The sequence below is a fragment of the Castor canadensis genome, unplaced genomic scaffold (assembly GCF_047511655.1).
Source record: "Castor canadensis unplaced genomic scaffold, mCasCan1.hap1v2 HAP1_SCAFFOLD_88, whole genome shotgun sequence".
NCBI classification, from domain to species: domain Eukaryota; kingdom Metazoa; phylum Chordata; class Mammalia; order Rodentia; family Castoridae; genus Castor; species Castor canadensis.
The window spans coordinates 15,829-41,979 of NW_027395334.1; the positions used below are offsets into that span (position 1 = coordinate 15,829).

A 26,151-nucleotide genomic window follows, 5' to 3' on the forward strand; every position below is an offset into this window, starting at 1 on the left:
GGCGGCGCCTGGCTTTTATGCATCCCACCCACTGTGATTGGCTCACACTGGCCACGTGACCCCAGCCCGCAGCCAATCAGAGCCTTCCTTGGGACTTTGGTTGGAGTCCTGGGGGAAAACCGGTTCCCTGAACCACAGGTGGCCATGGGTTCACAGTTTCAGAGGTTTCAGTCCATGCTGGCTTTGCCCCGAGTGCTTTGGGCACAGGACGTCCTGGTAGAAGCCAGTGGTAGAAGCAAAGTGACAGGAAGGAGACATGTCACCCTTAAGGGCCACCACCAGTGACCCTGTCTCCTATAAGTCAATCACCTCCCAACAGGAGCACAGCCTGCATTCTTGGGGGACATTGAAAATCCAGTCCGGGACCAGGCATGGGGGGACCCGCCTGTAATCCCAGCCACCTGAGAGTCTGTAGGTCGAAGGATCAAGGATGAAGACCGGCCCCAGGGAAATAACTAAAGCAGAAGGGCTGGCGGTGTCTCAAGGGATAGACACCTTGCAGCTGCCTGGAGAACCCAATCCCACCCCCCCAAAAAAATCCAGTCCATGAAGCAGCAAAGTTATCCTGAAATGACCCTCGTGGAGTCGCGGTTACATGTTTAAAAATGTTCTTTGGCGACACATGCCTCTAAGTGTATTCATGAAGTGAATAAACCGAACTCCTCCTCATCCTTCAATGCCCTCCTTGGACGCCCCTCAGGAGCATTTTAGAATCTGGGGCACAGGAAGGGAAGCTCAGCCTCTCGCAGAAGCTCGGGGTGTGGGGGGGCGGGTGGCGAGGACATTCTGTGGTTTCTTCTGTCACGGTTTCCGGCCCCTGTGACTTGTTCCTTCCTGCTTCCCCTCCACCCAACCCACAGCCATCAGAACGTGGGGCAGGCCTGGGTGATGATCACACTTTGAGGGGCCCGGGGGGCGCCCAGATGTGACACCCAGCAATCAGCCTGTGGTGAGTCTTGGGGTGCCTCACGTGAACCTGGGTCCTCCCCACCGTCCCACTCACACACCCACCATGGCGCCCCAGTGCCCTTGGAGACGGGCCTCCCCTCGTAAGGCCTGGGGCTCAAAGCCCTGCCCATGTGGCCGGCTGCACGGCCCCTAACACAGCGCCAGGACCACCTGGTGTCCCCAGTACTGAGCTAGGGGGCTTGGTGGGGGGGAGACGCCCTACAAATAATCCCACTTCATTCTCTGCCCAGCTGGAGTGTCCACTTCTCCACCAATGTCCACCTGTCTTTCCCCCCAGCCCTCCCTTCCTTCCTCACTCCCAGGCAGTGACCCTGGGCACAGATGGTGGCCCTGCTGGTGACAATCACGGTGGCTGACTGTGGGGGTGATGTCTCCCCTCAAACAGTCCACTCTGAAGGTGGGGAGCCCCTGGCCTGGGCCCCATGGCCACAGAAGGCCACTCTGTGTGGGGTCACGGGGTCCGGTCCCCACTGTGCCAGGCCGGGGACACTGCCTCTTTGTCCTCGAGACGCTGACCTCACAGTCTTGGGACGCCTGACCCCGGCCAGCCCAGCTGCCCCTGAGGGGGGAGGAGCCACCACCCTGGCCTCAGTTTCCCCCGAAGTCCACAACACAAGCCCCCCACCCTGTCCCCTCCATGGTGCCTTTAGGGGAAATCCCTGAGATAAAATTCACCTTTGATGTCACTTAGGGTTTTCCTGATGGGTCGCTCAGTGGCCTCAGCTGGCCTGGAGCTGACAACCCCGCTTCGGCTTTGAAACTTAAGAAAATGACCTTTAGGGGCTCGAGGTTGGGGGACACAGGGGGTCACCCTGAACTTGGGGACACGTGGTTGGACGAGTGAATATGTGACCTTCCCGGACACCAGCTCCTGGTCACCTCCGGGGTCTCATAGGTTGCTGAGGTCACTGAGGTCCAGTTCCAGTCCTGACCCAAAACCAGAGGTACCCAGCCTCCGAGGCCACCACCCCCGAGCTGACTTCCTGGGTTTCTTTTTCACTTTGACTTGTCCTAGGAGGGGATGTGACACTTTTTTTTTTCCTTTGTCTTTTTTTTTTCATACTCAGCTACAACGTGTTCCGGGGAGGGGACAAGGTGACCGTGTCCTATGTCAATGGGGCTGAGGGCTCCACGTGGACCCGGTGATGAGGTGGCTGATGACCAGGCTGTGTGTCCTCCTTCTGCTGTCCTGGCTGAGTGGTGAGTCCCCCCCCTAACGTGGAATGTGGGGTGCAGACTGGGGTCCAGGGTCACAGCCACCTGTCTGTCCCTTAGCCTTTCTGTCTGCAAAATGTCACATGGGTGATGAGGGTTTCTGGGGTTGAATCTGGGTCATGGATGACCTGACAGACATGGTGACACCATGCAATGCGTGTGTCCCAACGACGGGGACACGGAGAGGACGGGGCGTCCACACTCCTGTGTCTCTCTCCGGCTTAGAGCGTGGGGTCAGTCCACTCTAGTCCCAGGAAGGACAACGGCTTCAGGCCTGGCCCCCTGTGGCCTAGGAACACGTGCGGAAGAGCACAGACGCTGGCAGAACTGGGGATCCCATAGCTGAGGGGGACACTGAACATGGGGAATGTCCCTAGTTGTCACTGCTGGACAGCCAGGCCAACAGAGTGGCCGCAAAACTGCCACTCGAACCCTACCATCTTTCCAAGCCGGGGTTTTCTGGCATCTCAACCTATCCCTGACTCCCAGCACTGGGTCTCAATGCTGAGTCTGCCTGGGGAAGTCGCCACGGGGACCCCAAAGTGCAACTCAGTGTCCACCAGGGGATATCTGCCCAGTGTCCAGGAGTTAATGGGGTAGATGGATGGATGGATGGGTGGATGGATGGATGGATGGGTGGATGGATGGATGGATGGGTGGATGGATGGATGGGTGGATGGATGGATGGATGGGTGGATGGGTGGGTGGATGGGTGGATGGATGGGTGGATGGGTGGATGGGTGGATGGATGGATGGGTGGATGGATGGATGGGTGGATGGATGGATGGATGGATGGGTGGATGGGTGGATGGGTGGATGGGTGGGTGGATGGGTGGATGGGTGGATGGATGGGTGGATGGATGGGTGGATGGATGGATGGATGGATTGGTGGATGGATGGATGGATGGATGGATGGGTGGATGGATGGATGGATGGGTGGATGGGTGGATGGATGGATGGGTGGATGGATGGATGGGTGGATGGATGGATGGATGGATGGGTGGATGGGTGGATGGGTGGATGGGTGGGTGGATGGGTGGATGGGTGGGTGGATGGGTGGGTGGATGGGTGGATGGATGGATGGATGGATGGGTGGATGGATGGGTGGATGGGTGGGTGGATGGGTGGGTGGATGGGTGGATGGGTGGATGGATGGATGGGTGGATGGGTGGATGGGTGGATGGGTGGATGGGTGGATGGGTGGATGGGTGGATGGATGGATGGATGGGTGGATGGATGGATGGATGGATGGGTGGATGGGTGGATGGGTGGATGGGTGGATGGGTGGATGGATGGATGGGTGGATGGGTGGATGGATGGATGGATGGGTGGATGGGTGGATGGATGGACGGGTGCATAGATGGATGGATGGGTGGATGGGTGGATGGATGGATGGATGGATGGATGGATGGATGGGTGGATGGATGGATGGATGGATGGGTGGATGGATGGATGGATGGATGGATGGGTGGATGGATGGATGGATGGATGGATGGGTGGATGGATGGATGGATGGATGGGTGGATGGATGGATGGATGGATGGATGGGTGGATGGGTGGATGGGTGGATGGATGGATGGATGGGTGGATGGGTGGATGGGTGGACGGGTGCATAGATGGATGGATGGGTGGATGGGTGGGTGGGTGGATGGGTGGGTGGATGGATGGATGGGTAGATGGATGGATGGATGGATGGATGGGTGGATGGGTGGATGGGTGGGTGGATGGGTGGGTGGATGGATGGATGGATGGATGGATGGATGGATGGGTGGATGGGTGGATGGATGGATGGACGGGTGCATAGATGGATGGATGGGTGGAAGGGTGGGTGGGTGGATGGGTGGGTGGGTGCACGGTGGATGGTCGCATCCTGCAGATGGCACACTGACCCCAACCGTGCACAACATCACATGTCACTGTCCCTTCCTTCCCTGCAGTTGCATGCGGGAGCAGCCAGTGCTGTTTTCAGGACCTGCCGTATCAGGACACACACTCAGGTTAGCAGTGGCTCCTCTCTGTAGGCGAGTGGCCTCGATGGGTCCCTTCCCCCGTCTGCTCCCCCACTGCCGAGGTTTGGGGTGTCCTGAATGCTGGCACCTGTGTAGCTTCATTGTCCCCAGCACGGTCGTGGGGTTTATGTCCGTGACTTACGGATCAGTGTGTGGACTCAGCCCCAGGCAGGTGTCACTGGAACATTCCTGGTCATTAATGACAACAAGGAGGGTCCAGCACCGAAGGGTATCAGACCATTCTATTTACTGGACTGGAGGTGCAGCTGGTGTCAAGGACTTGCTGTGTGGCTTCAATCCCAGTACTGAAAAGGACCCCAGGACAACCTGGTGAAAGGGTGGCCCCAGCACAGGCCATGGCCTGTGCAAAAGCCCTGAAGCAGGGTGTGCCTGGCGGCTTGGGGACACAAAAGAGGCTCACGGGAGGAGCTGTAAAGGTACAGGGATGGTGAGGGCTGTCACCTATCTGCTTTGTCCCCTAAAATCCGTGGTCTCTTGCAGGCATTACCTCGGGCCCCAGGGACCTGAGCTGCTACCGAGTCCTCAGCGCTGGTCATTATGAGTGTTCCTGGCGATATGAGGGACCGAAGGACGGGGTCAGCCACTTTCTGAGATGCTGGTGAGGACCCAAAATGACCCCAAGGTCTGCATTTAACACGCACTTGCACTCAGTCCACCAGGGTCCACTCAGGTGACCTTGGAGGGAAGATTCCCGTCCGTGGGAGTGGGAGCCCTCCATCTTCATATATGAAGTGAGAGTGGGAAATTATGGGGTCCCTGAGTGACCGTGAGGATGATGAGTCCTTCCTTCGTACTCAAGCTCTTCCTCAAAAACCAACCCACCCACCCACCCACTCATCCACTTTTCCACCCATCCACACATCCACCCATCCGTCCACCCATCCATCCATCCACCCATCCACCCATCCATCCATCCATCCACCCATCCACCCATCCATCCATCCATCCACCCATCCACCCATCCACCCATCCATCCACCCATCCATCCACCCATCCACCCATCCATCCATCCATCCACCCATCCACCCATCCACCCACCCATCCACCCATCCACCCACCCATCCACCCACCCATCCATCCATCCACCCATCCATCCACCCATCCACCCATCCATCCATCCATCCACCCATCCATCCACCCATCGACCCATCCATCCATCCATCCACCCATCCATCCACCCATCCACCCATCCATCCATCCACCCATCCACCCATCCATCCACCCATCCACCCACCCATCCACCCATCCACCCATCCATCCATCCATCCACCCATCCATCCACCCATCCACCCATCCATCCATCCACCCATCCACCCATCCACCCATCCACCCATCCATCTACCCACCCACCCACCCATCCATCCACCCATCCACCCATCCACCCACCCATCCACCCATCCACCCATCCATCCATCCATCCACCCATCCACCCATCCACCCATCCACCCATCCATCTACCCACCCACCCACCCATCCATCCACCCATCCACCCATCCACCCACCCATCCACCCATCCATCCATCCATCCACCCATCCACCCATCCATCCATCCACCCATCCACCCATCCATCCACCCATCCACCCATCCACCCACCCATCCACCCATCCACCCATCCACCCATCCATCTACCCACCCACCCATCCACCCATCCACCCATCCACCCATCCATCCATCCATCCACCCATCCATCCATCCACCCATCCACCCATCCATCCACCCATCCATCCATCCACCCATCCATCCACCCATCCATCCATCCACCCATCCATCCACCCATCCACCCATCCACCCATCCATCTACCCACCCACCCATCCACCCATCCACCCATCCACCCATCCATCCATCCATCCACCCATCCATCCATCCACCCATCCATCCACCCATCCACCCATCCATCCATCCATCCACCCATCCATCCATCCACCCATCCACCCATCCATCCACCCATCCATCCATCCACCCATCCATCCACCCATCCATCCATCCACCCATCCATCTACCCACCCACCCATCCACCCATCCACCCATCCATCCATCCATCCACCCATCCATCCATCCACCCATCCACCCATCCATCCATCCATCCACCCATCCATCCATCCACCCACCCATCCACCCACCCACCCATCCACCCATCCATCCACCCATCCTTCCACCCACCTGTCCATCCATCCACCCGTCCACCCTTTCTGGAATATTCTGGGTCCTTCAGCCGTGTCAGACCTGGATTAATGTCCAGGGCAGCGCTGGCTGGCGATGGTGACCTAAAGGGGACAGAACCATGTACTATGTGAGGCCAATGGTGCTGCAGTGCGGTCAGCTGGGGTCCACCGTGACCCCCGACTCATGGCGCTGTGTCCGTCTGTCCACAGCCTGCACACCGGGCGCTGCTGCTTCTTCCCGGCCGGCCCGGCCACCCAGCTGCAGTTCTCTGACCAGGACGGGGTGTCGGTCCTGTCCAACGTCACCCTCTGGGTGGAATCCTGGGTCGCGAACCAGAACCGGACGGAGAGGTCACCTGAGATCACCCTGAGACTCTACAACTGGGGTCAGCTCTGCATGTCCTCCCTGTCTCTTTGTCCCTTGTAGACACCCAAGTCCCCGAGTCCAGCCCTGGGGGGGTCCAGCAGTTTGCAGTCAGGACCTCGGTGCCGGCTTTCCTGGCTCCCCGACTCATCCCCCAGAGCTGGGCATCCCGGTTGCTATGGGTGGTGGGTGTCTGGCTCTGTCCACCAACTCTGCGGACAGCAGTGGACGTGCCCTGTGTGTAGCACGACACGGGGGACGTGGCCAGGCTCTACCGTGATGTGCACTGCTTCTGATTTCCGGTGTGGGGTGCAGCACGGCCTCTTGCATGCTAGGCAAGCACTCACCCCGAGTGCGGAGGTCCCTAAAGAAAAGAAACCAAATTCAAGGCCAAAATAAACTCTTCAGATACAAAACGCCCACTCGTGAAAGACCCTGAGGTGGAACCAGTTGTGGTGTCTGGGGTTCCCCATAAAACCATCTGAGAAGATCTTAGGTGCGCTCAGCAAACACAGAGAGGAATTTAAGTATCGAAGATGAGGGATGCACCCTCGATTGCTTCTGTATCCAAACCAAACGTGATGTCCTTAAATTTATTTTTGCTCCAATATGGAAAAAGCCCGGGGTTCATTTGTAGATCCCCAATAAAAGGGGAGTCAGGTATGGCGTGATCAAGGCACAGCAGGAATCCTTTTTGCTTCTCCTCAGCTCAGGCTGCTGATGATGGGTGTAAAAACTTAGTAATATTTCTGTCATAATTGTCTCCCAAAAATACACAATTACCTTCGCACCGCACATACACAGGTGCCTATTTCACCTCAAACTCACCCACCAGGACTGTCACTGTTTCCAGGGGATTTTCGCTGACCCAGTGCTGGATAGAAATATCTGTATTTATTCTCTGCATTGTAGAATTCCCAGCCTGGCCGGACCCCCAAGGGTGACCCTGACTCCCAAGGGGGCCTCAGTGGGTCGCCCCTGGTGGATTTCACAGAATTTGGGATTCCTAAACACACACACATGAGGCTGCTCTTCTGAACCCCACATCTGCTTGCAGTTAGGTACGACCCTCCCCTGGGGGACATCAAGGAGTCCAGGACAGCAGGACAGCTGAGGATGGAGTGGGACGCCCCTGAGGACATGGCCGAGGTGCAGTTCCGACGGCGGACAGCCAACAGCTCATGGGAGGTGGTGAGTTGATTCCAGGTTATGGAGGACACGCCAGGGTGTGCTCAATGACCGTCTCACTGTCACCAAGGTCACCACATTCACAGCGGCCACCATGACCAATTGATCCACTCCTGTCTCAGTGCAGCCCAGGGGGACTTTGAACACTCAGACCTGACTCGGCCTCCTTCCTCACACAGCAGATGTGGCGCCAAATTACAGCAGGTGGCAAATTCATTCCAGCCCTGGGGACAGCTCTGCACCCTGCAGTAAACTCCCAAACTCACTTTACAGCATTCATTTATCCAACACCCACCCACCCATCCACCCACCCATCCATCCATCCATCCATCCACCCGTCCATCCAACCATCCACCCATCCAACCATCCACCCATCCATCCACCCATCCACCCATCTATCCACCCACCCATGCATCCACCCATCCACCCATCCACCCACCCATCCACTGACCCATCCACCCATCCACCCATCCATCCACCCATCCACCCGTCCATCCACCCATCCATCCATCCACCCATCCACCCACCCATCCATCCACCCATCCATCCACCCATCCACCCACCCATTCACCCACCCATCCACCCATCCACCCATCCATCCACCCATCCATCCATCCATCCACCCATCCACCCATCCATCCATCCATCCACCCATCCACCCATCCATCCATCCATCCACCCATCCACCCATCCATCCACCCATCCATCCATCCATCCACCCACCCACCCATCCATCCATCCATCCACCCATCCACCCATCCATCCACCCATCCATCCATCCATCCACCCACCCACCCATCCATCCATCCATCCACCCATCCACCCATCCATCCACCCATCCACCCATCCATCCACCCATCCATCCACCCATCCACCCACCCACCCATCCATCCATCCATCCACCCATCCACCCATCCATCCACCCATCCATCCACCCATCCACCCACCCATCCACCCACCCATCCACCCATCCACCCATCCATCCATCCATCCACCCATCCACCCATCCATCCACCCATCCATCCACCCATCCATCCATCCACCCATCCACCCATCCATCCACCCATCCATCCACCCATCCATCCATCCACCCATCCACCCATCCACCCATCCACCCATCCACCCATCCATCCACCCATCCATCCACCCATCCATCCATCCACCCATCCATCCACCCATCCATCCACCCATCCATCCATCCACCCATCCATCCACCCACCCATCCATCCACCCACCCAACCATCCACCTATCCACCCATCAATCCATCCACCCATCCATCCATCCATCCACCCATCCATCCATCCATCCACCCACCCACCCATCCACCCACCCACCCACCCATCCACCCACCCACCCAACCATCCACCCATCCACCCATCCACCCATCCACCCACCCATCCACCCATCCACCCATCCATCCACTCATCCATCTGTCTTTACCACTGGTTTTGATGTGACAGAAACATGACAGCCTCGGGTGCAGAATGAGACCCAGGGTCAACAGAGAGAGAGAGAGAGAGAGAGAGAGAGAGAGAGAGAGCAGCAGCAGTTGTGTGTATATTCTGTCTCTTTCCAGGGCGACTGTGGACCTCAGGACGGCAGCAGCGGCTTAGGTGGGCATAATAACAGCAGAACCTGCTGTGAGTCAGCATCAATTGGACGCCTACTGCGTGCGGGGCTCCATGCTAAACTGTTTACCTGCAAAGAGGATTTTGTCCCTCCCGTCCCTCCCCAGAGTCCTGCCTGTGCCCTCTGGAGGTGGACGTGGCCCAGGAGATCCAGATACGGCGGCGACGCCTGGTGGCAGGGTTCCCGGGAGGCCCTTGGAGCAGCTGGAGTGACTCGGTGTGCGTCCCCCCTGGTGAGAATGGGTGGACAGACGTTAGGAAGATGGACGAGTGGCAGTGCCCACCTGAAATCCCGGTTCTTGGGAGGCGGAGGCAGGAGGATGGCACCCAGCACCTGGCCAGCGGGGTCCTCCATTTCCTTCTGGATTTCCCCTCCTTGCAGACCCTGTCTCGGTCCCTGAGGTCACCTTGGAGAAGGAGCCACTGGGCCCAGACGGGAGACGGCTGGTGGCCCTGCTGGGACAGGTGACAGGGGATGGGGATGGAGCCGGGAGCAGTCACTTACGCCTGTAATCCCAGCTACCTGGGAGGCTGAAATCGGGAGGATCAAGGTTCAAAGCCAGGCTGAGACCCCATCTCTAAGTGGAGTGGCGGTGTGACTCAAGCCATGGGGCACCTGCAAAGCCCTGAGTTCAAATCCCATCCCACCAAAAAAAAAAAAAAACATCGGTGCAAGTGACCTCTAGGGCACCCGCTCCCGTTGTCCCCACTGCTGCCATGTCTGTCCTCCCACAGCCGCCGCAGCTGGCACTCCCAGAAGGCTGCCGGGGGCCAGCGCCGGGTGCCGCGGTCACTCACTTCGTGAGAGTCCATATGCTGTCCTGCCGGTGCCAGCCCAGGGCCACCAGGACCCTTCGCCTGGGGAAGCCCTTCTTCCTGTCGGGATCCGCCTATGACGTAGCCGTGTTCTCCAAGACTCGCTTCGGCCCCGGTCCCAACCGCACGTGGCACCTGCCCGCCGAGGACCACGCAGGTGACACACGGGTTCCGTCATCATCTCCGGGTAGCTGGCATACAGCTGGTGCTCAATTAATGCTAGACGTCAACGTGGTGATGTCGCCAATGGGGACCAGCTGGATGCTGGGGCGGGGGTTGGATTGGCTGCTGCACCGGCCCCAGCGTCCAGTGTCCCCCTGACGCCTGTGTCCTTGCAGAGCCCGGGTCTCTGAATGTCACTAGTGGAGCCGATGGCACTGCCCTGAGCTGGGCAGCGCGGCCTCCGGGCACCGTTTATTGCATTGAATGGCGGCCACGGAGCCAGAACGAGAGCCAAGGTCACTGCATGGTGACCACGCCCCAGGACGGGGACCCTGGTGGCACAGGTAAGGGTCAGCACCTCATGGTGGCTCAACTGGCCTCTGTTACGGTGTCCGGCAGGCTGCAGCCTCCAGGGACATGAGTCCCAGGGAACTGTCACCACTTTCAAGAAGTCACACCCTCGTAATGAGTGTCACCTCCAGGGTGTTTGTTAAATATCCAAGGTGCCACTTAGCATAATGCTGGTGGCACATTAATGAGGCCTCAGAGCTGGGTGTGGTGGCTCACGGCTGTAATCCCAGCTACTAGGAGGCTGAGATGGGGAGGATCGTGGTTCGAGGCCAGCCCTAGGCAAATTGTTCTGGAGACCCCATCTTCAAAATAATCGGATGGACTGGAGGAGTTGCTCAAGGTGCAGGCCCTGAGTTCAAATCCTGACCCTGCCAAAACCAGAAAAAAAGATAAGGAGGTGTCAGGAAGGAGAGGGAGGCGTGCGTGACCCTCCTGTCCGGCTGCTGGGCTCCACCGCCTCCGTAAAGGGCGGGGGGAGGGGCTTCATGAGGGGGCGTGGCCTAAGCTGCAGTTGGCAAACTGGTTCTGCATTGCCTATGAGGCGTGGTCACCACGACGGGCGTGGCCTGCATCTGGGGGCGTGGCCTAAGCTGCAGTTGGGAAAGTGATACCTCACTGCCAGTGGGCGGGACCGCCGGAAGGGGCGGGACCTGCGTCTGGGGGCGGGGCCTAAAGTGCTGTTGGGAAGCTGGTACTTCAATGCCCGTTGGGCGTGGCCTGCACAAGGGGCGTGGCCTCTACGTGGGGGAGGGGGTAGGAGCAGAGTGGGGGTGTGCGAGGGAAGTGGGGCCCCCTAACTCCAGCACGCAGGCTTTGTTCTCTTCTCCCTTTGAGACCAACCTGGTTTTGGCCTCCAGGCTGCGTGGACCTCGCGCTGGGGTCACAGGCGTGGCCACAGGGACAGTTTTGAGTGGCGGCTCCATCAGTGTCACAGTGAGATATAAACCTCGGCCTTAGGGAGCCCCATGGAGGACAAGGGCGTTGCAGTGGGTGGGGACGGGCTGGGGACGGCACAGGGAGGAGATCCAGGAGGGGGGCATTGGTGCGAGGGTTTTGCAGCATGTGTAGGAGTTTCCTATGAGCTCTTAGTGCGTAGGGACACAGATGGACTTAGTGTCCTGTTTCCTGCTCTTCCTTCCAGTGACCCACGTCTGGAATCCCACGCCTGTGGCGATGGGACGGGAGGAGTGCTTCCACGTCACCATCTTTGCCTCGATGCACCCAGACAAGCCCACATCATGGTCGTCCGTCCTGTCCTCCTTCTTCTTTGGGGGCAATGGTGAGTGGCCCACACCTGAAGGTCTGTGTCCCCAGCAGGAGGGAACGACAGGCCATGTGGTCCTGACCCGGGGGACGAGCCAGAGCGATCCGGCCCACCGCCTCTGTGCAGTGCATACAGGAGGTGCTCAATCTGTGCCCGTCTGTCCCTTGCAGCCTCGGTGGCCGGGACACCACAGCACGTGTCCGTGAGGAACCACAGCCAGGACTCCGTGTGGGTCACCTGGACGCCGTCCCCCCTGAGCCACTGCCCCGGTGTCCTGCGAGGCTACGTCGTCCAGTGCCGCGAAGAAGCTGGAGGCCGGGTGTCAGGTGCGCGGGGACAGGCGCTCGGCTCCCTTGTTCAGATGGGGTCTCCCTAACTCTTTGCCCGGGCCTCCAACTGCATTCCTCCCCATCGTGGACTCCGAGTGGCTGGGATTACAGGTGTGAGCGACTGTGCCCGGCCCTGGTTGATGAAGGTTTTTTCCTCCATGATCTTGAGGGGCTGGGGTGCCTCAGCAAGGTGTCCTGGCCCCCATGTTCCTGGCCTCCGGGACCCACGTCTGCCTCCTCCCAGCAGAGTGGCAGGTGCGGCCCACCGAGACCCAAGTGACCCTCCAGGGCCTGCGTGCGGGTGCGGCTTACGTGGTCCAGGTGCGTGCGGACACGGCATGGCTTCGGGGCACCTGGAGCAGACCCCAGCACTTCAGCATCGGTGAGCGGGGTGCACAGGGCTGGCCATTTACCCAGCATGCACTGCTTCACCCTTTCCATAGTGACCACCCCAAACCCTCCCTGGTCCCTTAGACCCTCAGGAGAAAATCCCAGTCAGATTTACTCTCCCCCTTCACCAACCTCCCCGGGCCTGTTTGTTTCCCCATTGTCGAACTCCTACTCATCCTTCAAAACCCAGCCCCAAATCTCCCTCCTCCAGGATGCCTCCCTCTGACCCACGGCCACTGTGGATCCCAGTTTGACACCTTGGGGTTCAGCCTCTGCCTCCCCCAGCCTGAGGGGGGGTTGGGGGTTGCATGGAGCAGGGGTGACCCTCCTCCAGCCCGAGCTCTCCCATCCCCAGAGGTGCAGATATCCCAGCTGTCCATCGTCTTCGCGTCCCTGGGAAGCTTCGTGAGCATCGTCCTTTTGGGCACCCTTGGGTACCTAGGACTGAGCAGGTAACGCGCACCTCTCCCCGGCCTGGGTCGTTATGGGGAGGCCATCATGATGGCCTCCCCCTGGTAGGCATCAGGAGGTGACACAGAAGGGGGCAGACGTTGGATTCGAACCTGCATCTATGGGGTCCTCCCTTCCCCCAGCCCGTGTCCTCACAGCCTTCATAACCTAAGAGCAATGGAAAAAAAACAAGTGAGGACAATAGAAAGGGAGGAAGAGGCAGCGATACTGCTTCTCTGATGTGTCCCCTTCTGTCCCCAGGGCCGCGTGGCACCTGTGTCCACCCCTGCCTACACCCTGTGCCAGCTCGGCTGTGGAGTTTCCTGGCGGCCAAGGGGAGCAGGTAAATTCTCCTCCTCCACTTGGGACAGCCCAGTGGCCCCGAGAGAAATCCACTGGAGGACGCTAGCGGCAGCCACAGAAGTCAAAGTGGCTTCCATAACAGGAAAAAAGAGAAAAATCCCACTAGGCGGACTTCAGGCATGGCTGGATCCAGGGACCAGGGGCTCTGTGCTCTGGGTACCACTCTCCTCCCTGTAGGCTCAGGGTTTCCGGGTCGCCTGGAGACAAGGTTCAGGGCCTTCACTGATTGGTCCACGTGGTAGGTCACATGCTCACTGCTCAGCCTATGGGTGAATCAGCTGCTGCGATGCCCTAATTGGCTACGTCACATGCTCCTGGCTAGAAATGGGGCGGAGCCGCGCTCTGCCCAGAAGTGGGGGTGTCCTGCAAGAGGGGCGAACGAGGGTCGCTGAGGCCAAGCCTATCCTCAAGCCGGGCTTGGGGTTTGGGAGAATTTACCCGGTAGGGGCCTGGTCCCTTTCATCCTCTCCTGGATGGAGGCAGGGCCCCGCCCACAACCTAGACCCCTCCCACGGGCCCGGCCCCGCCCACAAGCTAGACTCCCCCCACGTGCTCGGCCCCGCCCACAGACTCCGCCCCGCCCACAACCTACAGGACTCCCTCAGTCCCGGCCCCGCCCACAGTGTTGGCTCCTCCCATAGCTTTGGCCCCGCCCACACCCTCGACCTACCCACAGTCTCCACCCCGCCGTCAGTCTCGGCCCCGCCCACAGCCTTGGCCTAGACCACACCCATAATCTTGGCCACGCCCACAGCCTTGATTTCTCAGTCGTTACCCCGCCTACACTCTTGACCCCGCCCTCCGTTTCCAGGCTTGGCAGTGGACCAGCCCGGTGGACATCCCGGAGGAAGTGTCCCCGCAAGAGACCCTGATGGTGACATCCTGGGACCAGGGCGACGGCCCCGAGGCTCTGGACGGAACGACAGAGCTGCCCCAGGTCGTCCCTGAGCCAGGCGTGGACGCAGCGCTGTGCTCGGAGGACAAGGACCAGGTACCAGGTGACAACGCCAAGGTCCTGGGGCTGCACAGCCGCCCCGCGCTCTCGCCGCTCCTGGCTCAGCTGCTGCAAGGCTTCCCCGAGCCTGACGACCCTCGGTGGCCCTGGAGGGCGGAGGAAGAAGCTGGTTCGAGCCCCGAGCCTCCCGGCCAGGAAGACCGACTATTGCAATAGCGATGGCTGATGATTAAGCGCTTACTGTATACGCCGCCTGCTCCTGTAGACACCGGGGTGGTCCCCAGCCCCACCATCGGCCATCGAGGTTCAGCGGCTTGCCTGAGGCCACACAGCACGGGCAGGATGGACCCCAGGCCCTGGCGACCCCGAGATCCCTGCCACCTCCCCCTCCCCCTCTCCCTTCCCGGTGCCACCTGTTACAGCACTTCCGGCCGTGGGAAGCCTGGAAACCGCTGGGAACGGCAGGAGGCTCCCCGGCCCTGTGATTGGTCCGTCTGCTCTGGGGGCGTGGCCACGGGTGCGGCGTCACGTGGGGGAGTGGCTCCTCCCACAGCGGAGGGGTCTCCAGGTTTGTGGGATTCGCAGGTGCGCAGCCAGGGGGCGCTAAACACTATGGGGGGAGGAAGTGAGGGGCCCCCAAATCTCCCCCTGGGAAATGGGGTGAAGGCAGTGGACTCGAGCTTTCTGTGGGGTCTCTGTGTCCTGATCAACACACAATGTCGCCCTAAACCTGTATTGGCCGTTCAAGATACGCTCGGTTAGTCATTCAACACATCTTCATTGGTCTGTCCTTTGCTCCTCCCTCCGGAATGCCCGTTTTCGGGGAGCCCGGAGGTCAGGACTGGGCAAGGGGGCCGACTGCGAGGACCTGGGTCCCCATAACCAGGCTGACCGTGCTCTTCCTGGTCGGCCACCAGGGGGCAGCAGCGCACCCCAGCCCCAGCCTCTTGGGGAGCAGAGCTGGCCTCGCAACGCCCCGTCTCCCTGCACCCCGGATTAGCCACCTCCTGTGTGTCCAGCGTGGGGACGCTAGGGACTGGGGGGTGGGGTCATGTGTCCTGCTCCCCTTAGATGGCCTCAAAGTGCACAGTTTGGTGACATTGTCACAGGCACAGTGTTGTGCAAACCCCACGTCTGCTTCCAGAATCTTCCATCCCCCCAAAAGAGAGCCTCCATCCCCATCAGCAGTCACCCCCGACCCCTGCTCTGTCTGGGTGTTTGCTGTCCACGGCTCTGACCCCGTGTGGCCTCTGTGTGTGGCTCTGTCACTCAGGGTTGTAACAGGGACCAGAGTTTCGCTCCTCTTCCGGGCTGCGTAATATTCCACCGCCCGGCCCTCATCCCCTCTGGCCCGCCGATGGACATCGCGTTGTTCTCTTTTCTGGGTGTTGTGGCCTGGAAACGGTGCTCAGGTTTGTTCACAGAAGGGGAAACTGAGTCACAGGGTCGTCCGCTCTCCCAGACAAAGTCTGAGCTAAGGCATCCCACGGACACTTTCTCACGGGGACAGGGACAGTGGCAACCGGCTGCACAGAACCCCAAGGTGGCAGAACCGGCTCCACTTGTCCCAGGGGGAGGGGACACGGTCACACGTCCCCCCCCTTCACCCCCGCCCCAAGCCCTGGTCCCCACCAGGTCCCCCTCGTCCTCGGGCCACAGCCGGGCTGGGTGCCTATTCTTGACAGGGTGTCGCTGGGCAGCCCTGGCCGACCTCGAACTCGTCACCCTCCTGCCTCGGTCACCCGGAGTGCTGGGGCGTCAGGTGAGGTCACCTCGACTTTCAACCCGCTGCTGTTTGAAGCCACCAGGTCGGGGTCCTTTATATGGCCGCCACGCCCCCGTCCCCGCACCCCAAATGATTCCTGCCCCTCCCCTCGGAGGAGGCAGAAGGGCAGACAGACAGGTTTGTCCTCGGGGACCGTGGCTCTGACACGCCCAGAAACGCTGGTGGCTGTTTTCTTTATCGTGGGTGTCAGCTCGGATTCTTTCGGGTTTTGCCGTTCGTGTCTCACTCCCCGATGCCTGCTGTGGAGCTGCCTCGGTTTCCCCTCGGTGACCGTCTGCCGCTGTGCTCCTCCGACACTTCGTAGGTGTTCTTTATGGACGTTGGCTACTAGTCCTTCAGCCCCCCCGTGTTAGCAGGACCGGGCACACGGGGGACAGGGGACATCGTAGCCGTCTGTCCTCCCCATCTTGTGGTCCACTGAGACGTGCAGCTCACACAGAGGACCTTTTTCTTTCTTTTCTGAATGCTTTTTTATCATGAAAATCTCCAAAAGGAAATTAACCCCCCCCCAAGCTGACTCACAAGTGGGGGACAGCTCGTGAGAATCGCAAATGTCTCCCAGAAACTCCACCTGGCCACCTCGGCCCTGCGGAGGAGGCGTGGTCACCGGCTGTGTCCTCGTCACCCGTCTCCTAAAACTGGCACTGCCACCACCTCCAGGGAGCCCCGTGTCACCCGGTGTCCACGCTCCAGGGGGACAGGCCAGGGTCCTGCAAGGGCCACTTCCACGGTGACTGTCCCTGTGCTTGTGACAAGGGGACAAGTGCCTCATAAATTGGTGTCCCCGGACCCCCTCCTCAGGTTCTGTCCCTTTGAGCCCTGGATCACCCCCGTCCTGAAGTTGCCCAGGGCTGCTGCCGCTCATTAGCATAGATGTCAGCTCATTAGCATGGGGCGTTGCCTCATTAGCATACGGCGTATCAGCTCTTACCATAGACGGCTCATTAGCATACAGACTCATCCTCATTAGCATAAGGGAGCTGAGCTGGGAGGGACCCAGGGTTTTGGCGCAGTGATGGTGCAATGCAAATTTCCCAGGTTCAGAGCGTCGCACCTTTCCCACGGGGACATCAGGGGACATCGGCGGTGGGGCCACCGCAGCCTCTGGGCCTCCGGCAATGGGATGAGGCCCCCAGGTCCCCTAAAACCTGAAGCCATCGCTGCTCCCACAGACCCCAGTGTGGGGTCCCCAGCACCTCCTGTCGGTGACCCTTGTGCCCTGCGTGCTCCTCTGGTCCCCCATGACCCCCTGCCCGGCCTCCTCGCCCCAACACGGCTCTGGAACAGAAGTCAGAAGTGGATGTTGTGCTGGGGACGCGACCTGGAACCGGCTGGTACCGGCCCATTGCCACGACTGGCCACTGGGTGACAGGGACGGCCTGGAGTGTCCCCTCACTGGTACTGGTGACAGCGTGATGGTGCATCTGTCCTTTAGGTCAGCTGATGTCAGCTTAAGACAGACAGACAGGGTCAAGCAGACAGAAGGCACCGCCCAGCCGGGTCCACCTGTCCCTCCTGGTGGCCGCTGGGGCCCAGGCAAGGGACAGAACCAGGCCCTGATTGTTAAAGGGGATCCACCCCCAGCCGCACCTGCCAGCCCACAGGGCACAGAGGGGAAACTGAGGCTAACCTTTGTCCGTCCCGGCCCAGGGCCGGAAGTCCCATGTGACCCAGGGGACCCCAAATTTCATGAGGCCCCCGCCTCATGGACTGTCCCCTGCAAATGTCAAGGGACTTCGGGTGCCATGAGGTGAGGGTGGCCTGGCACCCCAGGACCTTTGCACGAGCCGTGCCTCCCGCTGGGGACCGGGAACATGTGGAAGTCACCAGACCAGGCTGGTCCCCTCGGAAATGGCTGGCCCATGTCACTGTAAACAGTCAGTGTCCAGAGACGTTGTCACAATGTCCAGCAAGGTGCCAGCCTGACGTGGCTTCTCCGTGACCCCATATCTGGTCACTCGATCCTCGGTAAACACCGTCCTGAGGCGGTGGACGGTGCTGACGGCGGTTTTGTGACACCCAAGGAGCCTGGCGCTGGCTTTGCCCTGTGGCTCTGTAAACCAGTCACTTGTCACCGACCAGTGTGGCCACAGAACTGGGTCACTTCTCCCTGCCAAGTCCAAGCTCGGAAAACACCAGGCTGGCGATGTCACTGTCACCGGCCCGGGTCCCAGGGAGCGTCCACGGGGCCTGCATTGTGAGGAACTGAAAATTCCTCATGTCCCATCTTTCCTGTCCCCTGAGGACTCTGCGACATTAATCAGTGTCACAAATAGTCTCATTGGTCCCCCACGAGCCTCCTACACCTCATGCAAGGCTGGGAAGGCAGGGAGGCCAGGGTGAGGCTGGCACGGGGGGAGATCAGGTACTGTCCCCAAAAGTCACTTTGTGGCCCCGTAAGCCACCAAAGGCCAACAAGGCAGCAGCTGGGTTGATGCTTCCTCTGTGCACAGCAGACAGGGACATTGCAGGTGGGGTTTTGAAGGGTGAGTAGAAGTTTTGCTATCAAAAGCCAGGCATCCTAGGAGGCCCACACTGGGCCCAACGTCCTCTGTGGCACTGACCGGGGGGTCAGGGGTCCCTGGACAGTCAGTGTCCTGTTCCCGTTGAGGCTGGAACCGTGACCCCCTGGGCCTTCTTGCCTCTGGGGTGACCTCCTCTCCACACATCAAAACCCAAACGTCTCAAGAAGCCATCCCGGAGCCCTCAGTCCCCATCCTTCCCTTGGAGAGGTCAACATCCCTCTCTGTCCCTTACCAGTGTCACCTGTCCATCCAGTGTCACCAGTCCCTACCTACTCCATCTCGAAAGGCTCACCTTGGCCTAACCACAAAGTGGACAAAAAAGGGGGGTGGTGGGGGAGGACGCCCCGCCTAGACCCCTGTTTAAGGACCTCGGTCAGATCCCCTTCCTGCCCAGCCTTGGACACGCCACCGTGCCTCAGTTTCCCCACCTGTCTCGGCTCAGCCATCCTCGCCTCCCCCTCCCCCAGGCCCTGTGGCCTGAGTCATCGCTTCTGGAAAGGTTTGGGGACTTTCCTGAGAAGGGTGGGGTGACTGCAGCCTGTGCCAACTGGTGTACCCAGGCAGGGGCGGGGTTAAAAATGGTCACCCAGCGCCTTCCTGTGTGCGGGGGACACTGGCGACACAGCCAGGCCCACACAAACCTGGTGGCCGCAGGACCACGCAGGCCAGGCCGGACCTGGAGCTCAGAACGAGGGAGGCGGGAGCAGGTGCAAAGGTCCTGGGGTCCGTCGCTCTGGAGGGGTCCAGGGGCTGCGCTGGAGGGGACAGGGCCACCGGACAGGCCATCCCGTAACCCGAGCCCAGCAGGGACATGTGCCCCTCCCTCCCGCCCACAGCCCAGTGCTCGGGACAGAATGTGCCCAGGGGACAGCGGGTGGTGGCTGTGCCTGGTGGCCCCGTGGCTGTCGGGATTCCTGAACAGCAGCCCGGCTGGGCCACCTGCCAGTGCTGGAGGGAAAACAAGTGACCGGGGGTGGCCGGGCCACAGCCAGGCAGGCAGGGTGGCCCGGTGTCTGACCGCATGTGTGGTGGGTCTGAATTCAAGGGGGTCCCTTGCCCATCAGGATCTTCGTCTGTAACGTCAGTTAGTCAGTCCACAGCTTACCTGGTGCCAACTGGGGACAGAGCCGTGGCCTGGCCCTGCACTCACTGTGTCAGACAAAGAAGTGGATGGATATCTAAGTGGGATCGCATAGTGGAAGACCATGGGGACAGTGGAAGGGAGGGTGGAGGGGTGGGTGATGGCTTTAGTCAGGAGAGTGGGTGACACTGGGAAGGTGACGCCATTGTGCAAAGAGGAGCCGGCTATAAGGCACAGCGCGGGCAAAGGCCCTGAGGTGGGGCTAGAAGGGGGCGGAGCCAGATGGGCGTGGCCTCCCGCAGGGGCGGGGCCTGAGTCTCAGCTTGAGGAGCGGATACTTCCGTTGTGGGTGGGGCCTGCATTGTGGGCGGGGCCTAGACACAGGGGCGGGGCCTGAGTCTCAGCTTGAGGAACTGATACTTCCTTTGTAGGTGGGGCCATCATTGTGGGCGGGGCCTAGACACAGGGGCGGGGCCTGAGTCTCAGCTTGAGGAACTGATACTTCCTTTGTAGGTGGGGCCTGCATTATGGGCGGGGCCTAGACACAGGGGTGGGGCCTGAGTCTCAGATTGAGGAACTGATACTTCCTTTGTAGGTGGGGCCATCATTGTGGGCGGGGCCTCGGCTCAGGGGCCGGGCCTGAGTCTCAGCTTGAGGAGCGGATACTTCCGTTGTGGGCGGGGCCTGCATTGTGGGCGGGACCTAGACACAGGGGCGGGGCTTGAGGCCTGAGCGTTGGGCCTGGCCTCCAGCGTGCAGGTTTTATTCACTTGTTCCTTTTGGACCTGGCCTCGCTGGACCTCATGCCCAGGGTCACAGGCGTGGCCGCCAGGGCCGGTTTTGAGTGGCGGCTCCATCAGTGTCACAGTGAGACACTGTGTCATCTCATTCTCTCCTGCTCACTTTGCCCACGTGAGCCGTTAAACACGGGGAATATTACTCAGCCTGGAAAAGGGAAGAAGCACTGATCCAGGCGGCCGCGTGGGTTGAGGGGAAGCCCCTTTGGAGGATGGAAGGTGTGGAATCATTTTGAAATACGGAGACTATATACGGGGGGTGGGTGAGGTGTCCAGGGCCTGGTTTATCCCCCAGCTGGGCCTCAGTTTCCCCCTGTGAAGGCTCGGCCCCTTGATTCTCACTGGGCAGGAACTCTGTCCCTCAAATGTGGTCTGAAACCACACACTAACAGCTGCGCACAGAACCTTTTATTTTGTAAAAAAAATGAAATAACTGTAAACGAGAACACATCTTAACATCTTAAGGCCTCTCGGAAATGCAGGGCGGGGGGGGCTGGTCCAGCTCCCCAGGGCACGGATGGGGGGGGTCCTCCAATGTGTCACCCCAGGCTGGTCCTGCCTGTCCCGTCCTGATCTGGGGTTTCCTGTCATAAGTCCTGGGCAACCGATCTGTCCTGAGGGACTTGGAAGAAGAAGTCCCTGGGCCAGGAGTCTGTCCTCTTCAATCTTCAAAGGCCACAGCCGCTGTTCTGGCCACCCAGAGGCCGGACAGAGCTCCAGTGACCTGCTTTCCATAGTCCCTTTCCCCAGGCCGACGTCACTGCCACCTGCCCTCTGCGCCCCCCGTTCTGAGGCTGCCAGCCTCACTCAGCTCTGAAGTCCTGCACCGACTTTCTCCACTTGTCTGCTTGCCGAGCTCCTATTCATACGACAAAGGTCTCAGGCAAAATGCCCTTCCCCTCATTCTTCTTCTGCTTTTTCTCCTTTCTCCCAGCCTGGGTCCCCCTGGTTCCACACGACTGGAACGGTCTATGCCTGGGCACAGTCAGTCTGGGACTCTGCTGGACATTGGAACACCACAGGAGGACAGCCAGCCTGGTATCTCCTTGTCCCGTGTCACATCAAGACTGCTTTTCCCCAGGTTCAATGCAAAGTCATCGTAAGTGGACACACAGCTGTAGCCTAGCTTGTCCAGGCATCCTCTAGCCACTCAGCAGGTCATGGCCTCCGAAGACGGGTTGGGATCCTCCTGAAGGGGACATGCCCATGAAGCCATCACGCGCCCCCCCCCACTGCCACCCTCACTGTGCCCAGGAATATACCTGGCAGACAGGGGCACCAGGAGGGCATGGGTTCCGAATGTATGCATAGGAGTTCGGTTTTTCTTTTGTTTTGTTTTGTTTTTTCTGGACACAGGGTCTCACCGTGTAGCCCAGGCTGGCCTGGACCTTGGCACCTCCTCCTGCCTGGGTCTCCCCCGTGCTGAGGTCTCAGGCTGGGTAATTTAAAATCCCCCTAACCAGGCGTGGGGTGGGTGGTGGTGGGGACAAAGTGACACGGTCCCACCCCGGGGCACTGACCTCGGAGTAGAGGGGCGGCGGGCGCAAGCGGAATTCCTGGATGTAGAGAAAGTAGGAGCCGTCCAGGCACAGGCCGGGGTCCTGTGGTGGGAATGGGCTCGGCACGGTGGCCGTCACCTCCTCTGTCACCACGTCCGTGTACTCAGGAGGGGCTGGAAGCAAGTGGTGGGTGAGCAGGACAGCTGCGGGGCTGTGGGGCTCTAGATGACCTCATTATTCCTTTTTTGGTGGCCCTGGGCCACCCAAACCCAGGGCCTCAGGCTTACTAGGGTTGCTAGGCAGGGGCTGTCGCCCCCGAGCCACTGTGCCAACCCCTGTGCCTGGTGACCTTTCCCATAGGGTCTCACATTTCTGCCCTAGGTGACCTGGACCCTTGTCCTCTGCACTACAGCCAGTGACACAGCTGAGGACGTGGACACTGGAGGTGAGGGGGGCACCTCTGCCCACTGTCCACCCGCCAAGGCATGGCGTCCTCACCCTCGGGGGGCTCAGGCAGCGCTCCCGGCCCCCAGTCGAGCAGGAAGGCGGCCTGGCTGCCCACGCTGGACGAGCGGCTGCTGAAGGGGTGCAGGGGGACCGTGCCGACCACCAGCGGCAGCTCCAGCCGCAGCTTGGACGCGCCAGGGATGTCCACGCTGACCTGGGGACAAGGACGCACGGTGGGCGCACGGCCTCTAGGCCGCCTCCTCACCTGCACCCCGCGTCCCCTGCGCCCCTGCGCGCCCCGCGTCCCCTGCGCACCCCGCGTCCCCGAGTCCACTGCGTGCGCCGCGTCCCCTATGCGCCCCGCGCACCTGGAGCGAGTAGGCGACGTGCAGCACGCGGCAGTGCAGGATGGACGGCGCCAGCGGCGGGATGCGCAGTGCGGGGCCGCGCCACGGCGTCCTCTGCCCCGCGCCCACGGGCTCCCCCGCCACGCTGGCCACCACCGCGTGCTTCTGCTTGCGCGCGCCGCGGGCCACGAACGTCTGCGTTTGCACCAGGGCGGCGCGCGGGAGTACGGGGCGCACGCAGCCGTTGTCCACCTCGGCGACGATGGCGATCACCTCTCCTGCGCAGACGGCGGCCTCAGTTTCCCCCCCACGCCTCCTTCCAGAGCCCCAGCCGCCCTCCGCCCGGCCGCTCGCTACCTGGCGTGAAGCCCTTGCGGTCGATCTTGGCCGACAGGGACACGAGGCCGCGGGCGCAGTACCAGGGCCGGGCCACCTTCTCGCGGGTGCCCGCCTGAGGGGCCTGCGGGTGGGGGACAGGGACACGCATGCGTCTCTTGGTGTCCGCTAGGCCCCTTGCGGTTCCTAGCGGCCATGGCCAAGCCTGCGGTCACCCCAGGGCCTTTGCACCTGCTGAGCCCTCCTCCCCAGGGACTCGGTTTTTTTCAACAACCCTCGTGTCCCAGCTTCTAAACTCCAAAGCGCGCGGAGCAGCCCCGGCATCAGAGAGGGTGAAACACCTGCCCAGAGCCACACAGCACACAGGTGCAGCCGGCATTGGCACCCAGCTCATCAAAGGTCCCACTCTCCTCGTCACATCTGCCTCCGGGAACCCCAGTGACCCCCACTTTGTGGCGGGAGTGACAGCCGGCCCTTCTCACCAGCAGGGCGGGCGTGTTGATGTCCAGGGGCTCAATGACCGTGAACGCCTTCCTGGCCCGGCGCACAGGGAACCAGGGCCGGTGCAGGGTGGCCTTGACGCAATAGCGGACATGGCCATGCTTGCCCTCGAAAGATGTCACCAGGGCGCTGGGGGACGGATGGAGGGACACGATCTCAGGGCAGAGACCTAGGTGAAGCGAGGTCCCCAACGTGTCGGGGGAGCCCCGGGCACCCCAACTTACAGGGGCAGCTGGAAGCTGAACGGGAACTCGTGGCGCCCCGCAGGCAGCGTCGTGGTGGCCCCGGTGTCTAGGTCGGAAAAGGTGGGGGGTGGTGGCTCAGTGGCTGCGCGCGGGGAACTCGGGGTGCGCCAGGCGCGCGCGGGGCGAAGGGGGGGGTGCGGGTCCCCCAACGTGTACCTGGCGCCAGCAGCGTGGCGCGGTGGCTCAGGAGCTCCACGCACTCGCTGTAGCTGTGCGTGTACGCGGTGCTCGCGCCCGCGCTGCGCGACTCGGTCCAGTGCACGTGCGCGCGGCCCCGCGCGCGCAGCCCCAGGGCGCCCACGCGCGCCGCTCCCGTCAGCTCCAGCCACACCCGGCCCGCCACGACCTGGCCGCCGCTGAACACCGGCTCGGCGCCCGCACTCGCGCCATCCAGTCGCACCGCAAACGCCTTCACCTGGCCGAACACCATCGCGCGCCCACCCTGGCTTCGAACCCGCGAGCGGGAGAACGGCGACGGCCCCCCAAAACGCGAGCGTAAACGCATGGGGTCCACAGCGCCAGAGACTGACTCCGCCAAGAGTGCGGGACGCCGCTTATATAGACCCAGGAGTGGTGGGCGTGGCCTCACGCGAAAGCCTCGCCCCCGCGGAAGGGATTCCACCAATAGCACTACGAGGAGGCGTGGCCTCACAAACAGCGTGGAGTCTATAAAACGCTGGTGCGCGGCCGCGCTGCGCTCTTAGCTCGCGCCCTCGCGGTGCGCGCGGGGACCCCCAGGGTTAAGAGGGGAAACTGAGGCCCTGAGGCCGGGCATGGATCACCGCGCAGCCCAGCTCCACCCCTCCAAGGCACCGCGCTCTGGATCGTCAGCTCGCCCCAGCTGTCCCTTGTCGCCTGCTGTCCCCTCCCCACCGCTCGCCTGCTGCAGACTCCTTTTCCCCGCGCATCCCCAGCCTGCGTCCCCAGGCAGAGACGGGCGCAGGGCGGGGACGCCCAGCCATCCTCGGGTCCCTCCTGGGCCTCAGTTTCCCCATAAGAGCCTCTTGGGGCTCCGCCATGCTCCCCACCCCCTTCCCCGTCCCCCGGGTGACAACGGGGACCCCAGAGGCCTCGCCACCACCAATCGGGTCATAAAAAGCCAGGTCCAGCTGCAAGAGGCGCAGCGGAAAGGGACCCCGGAAAGGGGGACTGAGACGCTTCCCAGGGCCAGGTGGGGCCTGGAGAGGGAGGGACGAGGACACAGTGGCTCTGAGGGGACCAGTGACCCCAATTCCTCTCTTGCCCCTTCCTTTGTCCCCATGCTTGGTGAGGGGCGTCCCCCCCAACCCTCCCGTGGCCCCTTGGACTGCGTGGCCGGGGGATTCGGGGAGATGCTGGCCTTTGTCCCCCCATCTCCTCCCCCCTGGGGCCCAGTGGCACCGTCTTCTTGTGGGGTCCAAGCTGGTGTCTGAGGCTGGCCACACCCCGCTATCTGCGGTGGACAGACGTCCGGCTTGTCACAGGAGGCCAGCGTCCACCCAGTATCGAACCCACGACCCACAGGGGACCCTTGTCATTCTGTCACAGACGACCCGTCCCCTCTCCCACCATTTCCTGCAATCCTGGCCACCTCCCTCTGAGCCTCAGTGTCCCCCACCCCAGCCCTGGACACAGTCCGAAGGCCAGTCACAGTGGTGGTTGATTGAATCATAGTCCCTGTATACAGCAGGTGCTCAATATGTGTGCAGGGAACACAGAGGGACCTTTGCAGGTCACCTGCCCCTCTGGGCCATGACCCGCCAACCCGGCTGGACACTGGCACTCCGGGGTTCATGGTGACCAATGGCCGAAAGCGACAAATGTTCCACTTATCCTCTGGCCACGTCCTCTGCTCTGTGGCTCCCAGGTGCGACCGGCACCGATGTCACCAAGGAGCTGTCCACATGGTGTGGTGGTGACCGGAGTCCCCGGCCCAGTGACAGGGGACACTTGGAGGTCCAGCCCGGCC

The 26,151-nt window shown here is 61.1% G+C and overlaps 2 protein-coding genes across 3 annotated transcripts; one reads left to right on the forward strand and one right to left on the reverse strand.

Annotated features, from left to right (window-relative positions):
* Positions 1-842: 842 nt before the first annotated feature.
* LOC109699530 (interleukin-12 receptor subunit beta-1) lies at positions 843-15,038 on the forward strand. 2 transcript variants are annotated; one of them, XM_074064545.1, is made up of 17 exons: positions 843-949; positions 2,037-2,169; positions 4,122-4,181; positions 4,695-4,812; positions 6,589-6,764; positions 7,800-7,933; positions 9,508-9,544; positions 9,667-9,792; positions 9,942-10,024; positions 10,295-10,532; positions 10,714-10,881; positions 12,030-12,167; positions 12,323-12,478; positions 12,726-12,863; positions 13,227-13,323; positions 13,583-13,664; positions 14,496-15,038. In XM_074064545.1, exons 2-17 carry the CDS (start codon positions 2,115-2,117, stop codon positions 14,853-14,855), a joined length of 2,166 nt encoding a protein of 721 aa, XP_073920646.1. In that variant the 5' UTR covers positions 843-949; positions 2,037-2,114; the 3' UTR covers positions 14,856-15,038. The 2 variants fall into 2 exon arrangements, with proteins under 2 accessions (XP_073920646.1, XP_073920647.1); XM_074064546.1 differs by having other exon boundaries at positions 12,729-12,863.
* Positions 15,039-21,221: 6,183 nt separating this feature from the next.
* Positions 21,222-24,705, reverse strand: LOC141420280 (arrestin domain-containing protein 2-like). Its single transcript, XM_074064549.1, has 8 exons — positions 24,360-24,705; positions 24,183-24,249; positions 23,940-24,087; positions 23,479-23,581; positions 23,143-23,399; positions 22,826-22,988; positions 22,349-22,500; positions 21,222-22,017 (listed from the first exon to the last, which is right to left on the reverse strand). Exons 1-8 carry the CDS (start codon positions 24,631-24,633, stop codon positions 21,979-21,981), a joined length of 1,203 nt encoding a protein of 400 aa, XP_073920650.1. The 5' UTR covers positions 24,634-24,705; the 3' UTR covers positions 21,222-21,978.
* Positions 24,706-26,151: the final 1,446 nt, after the last annotated feature.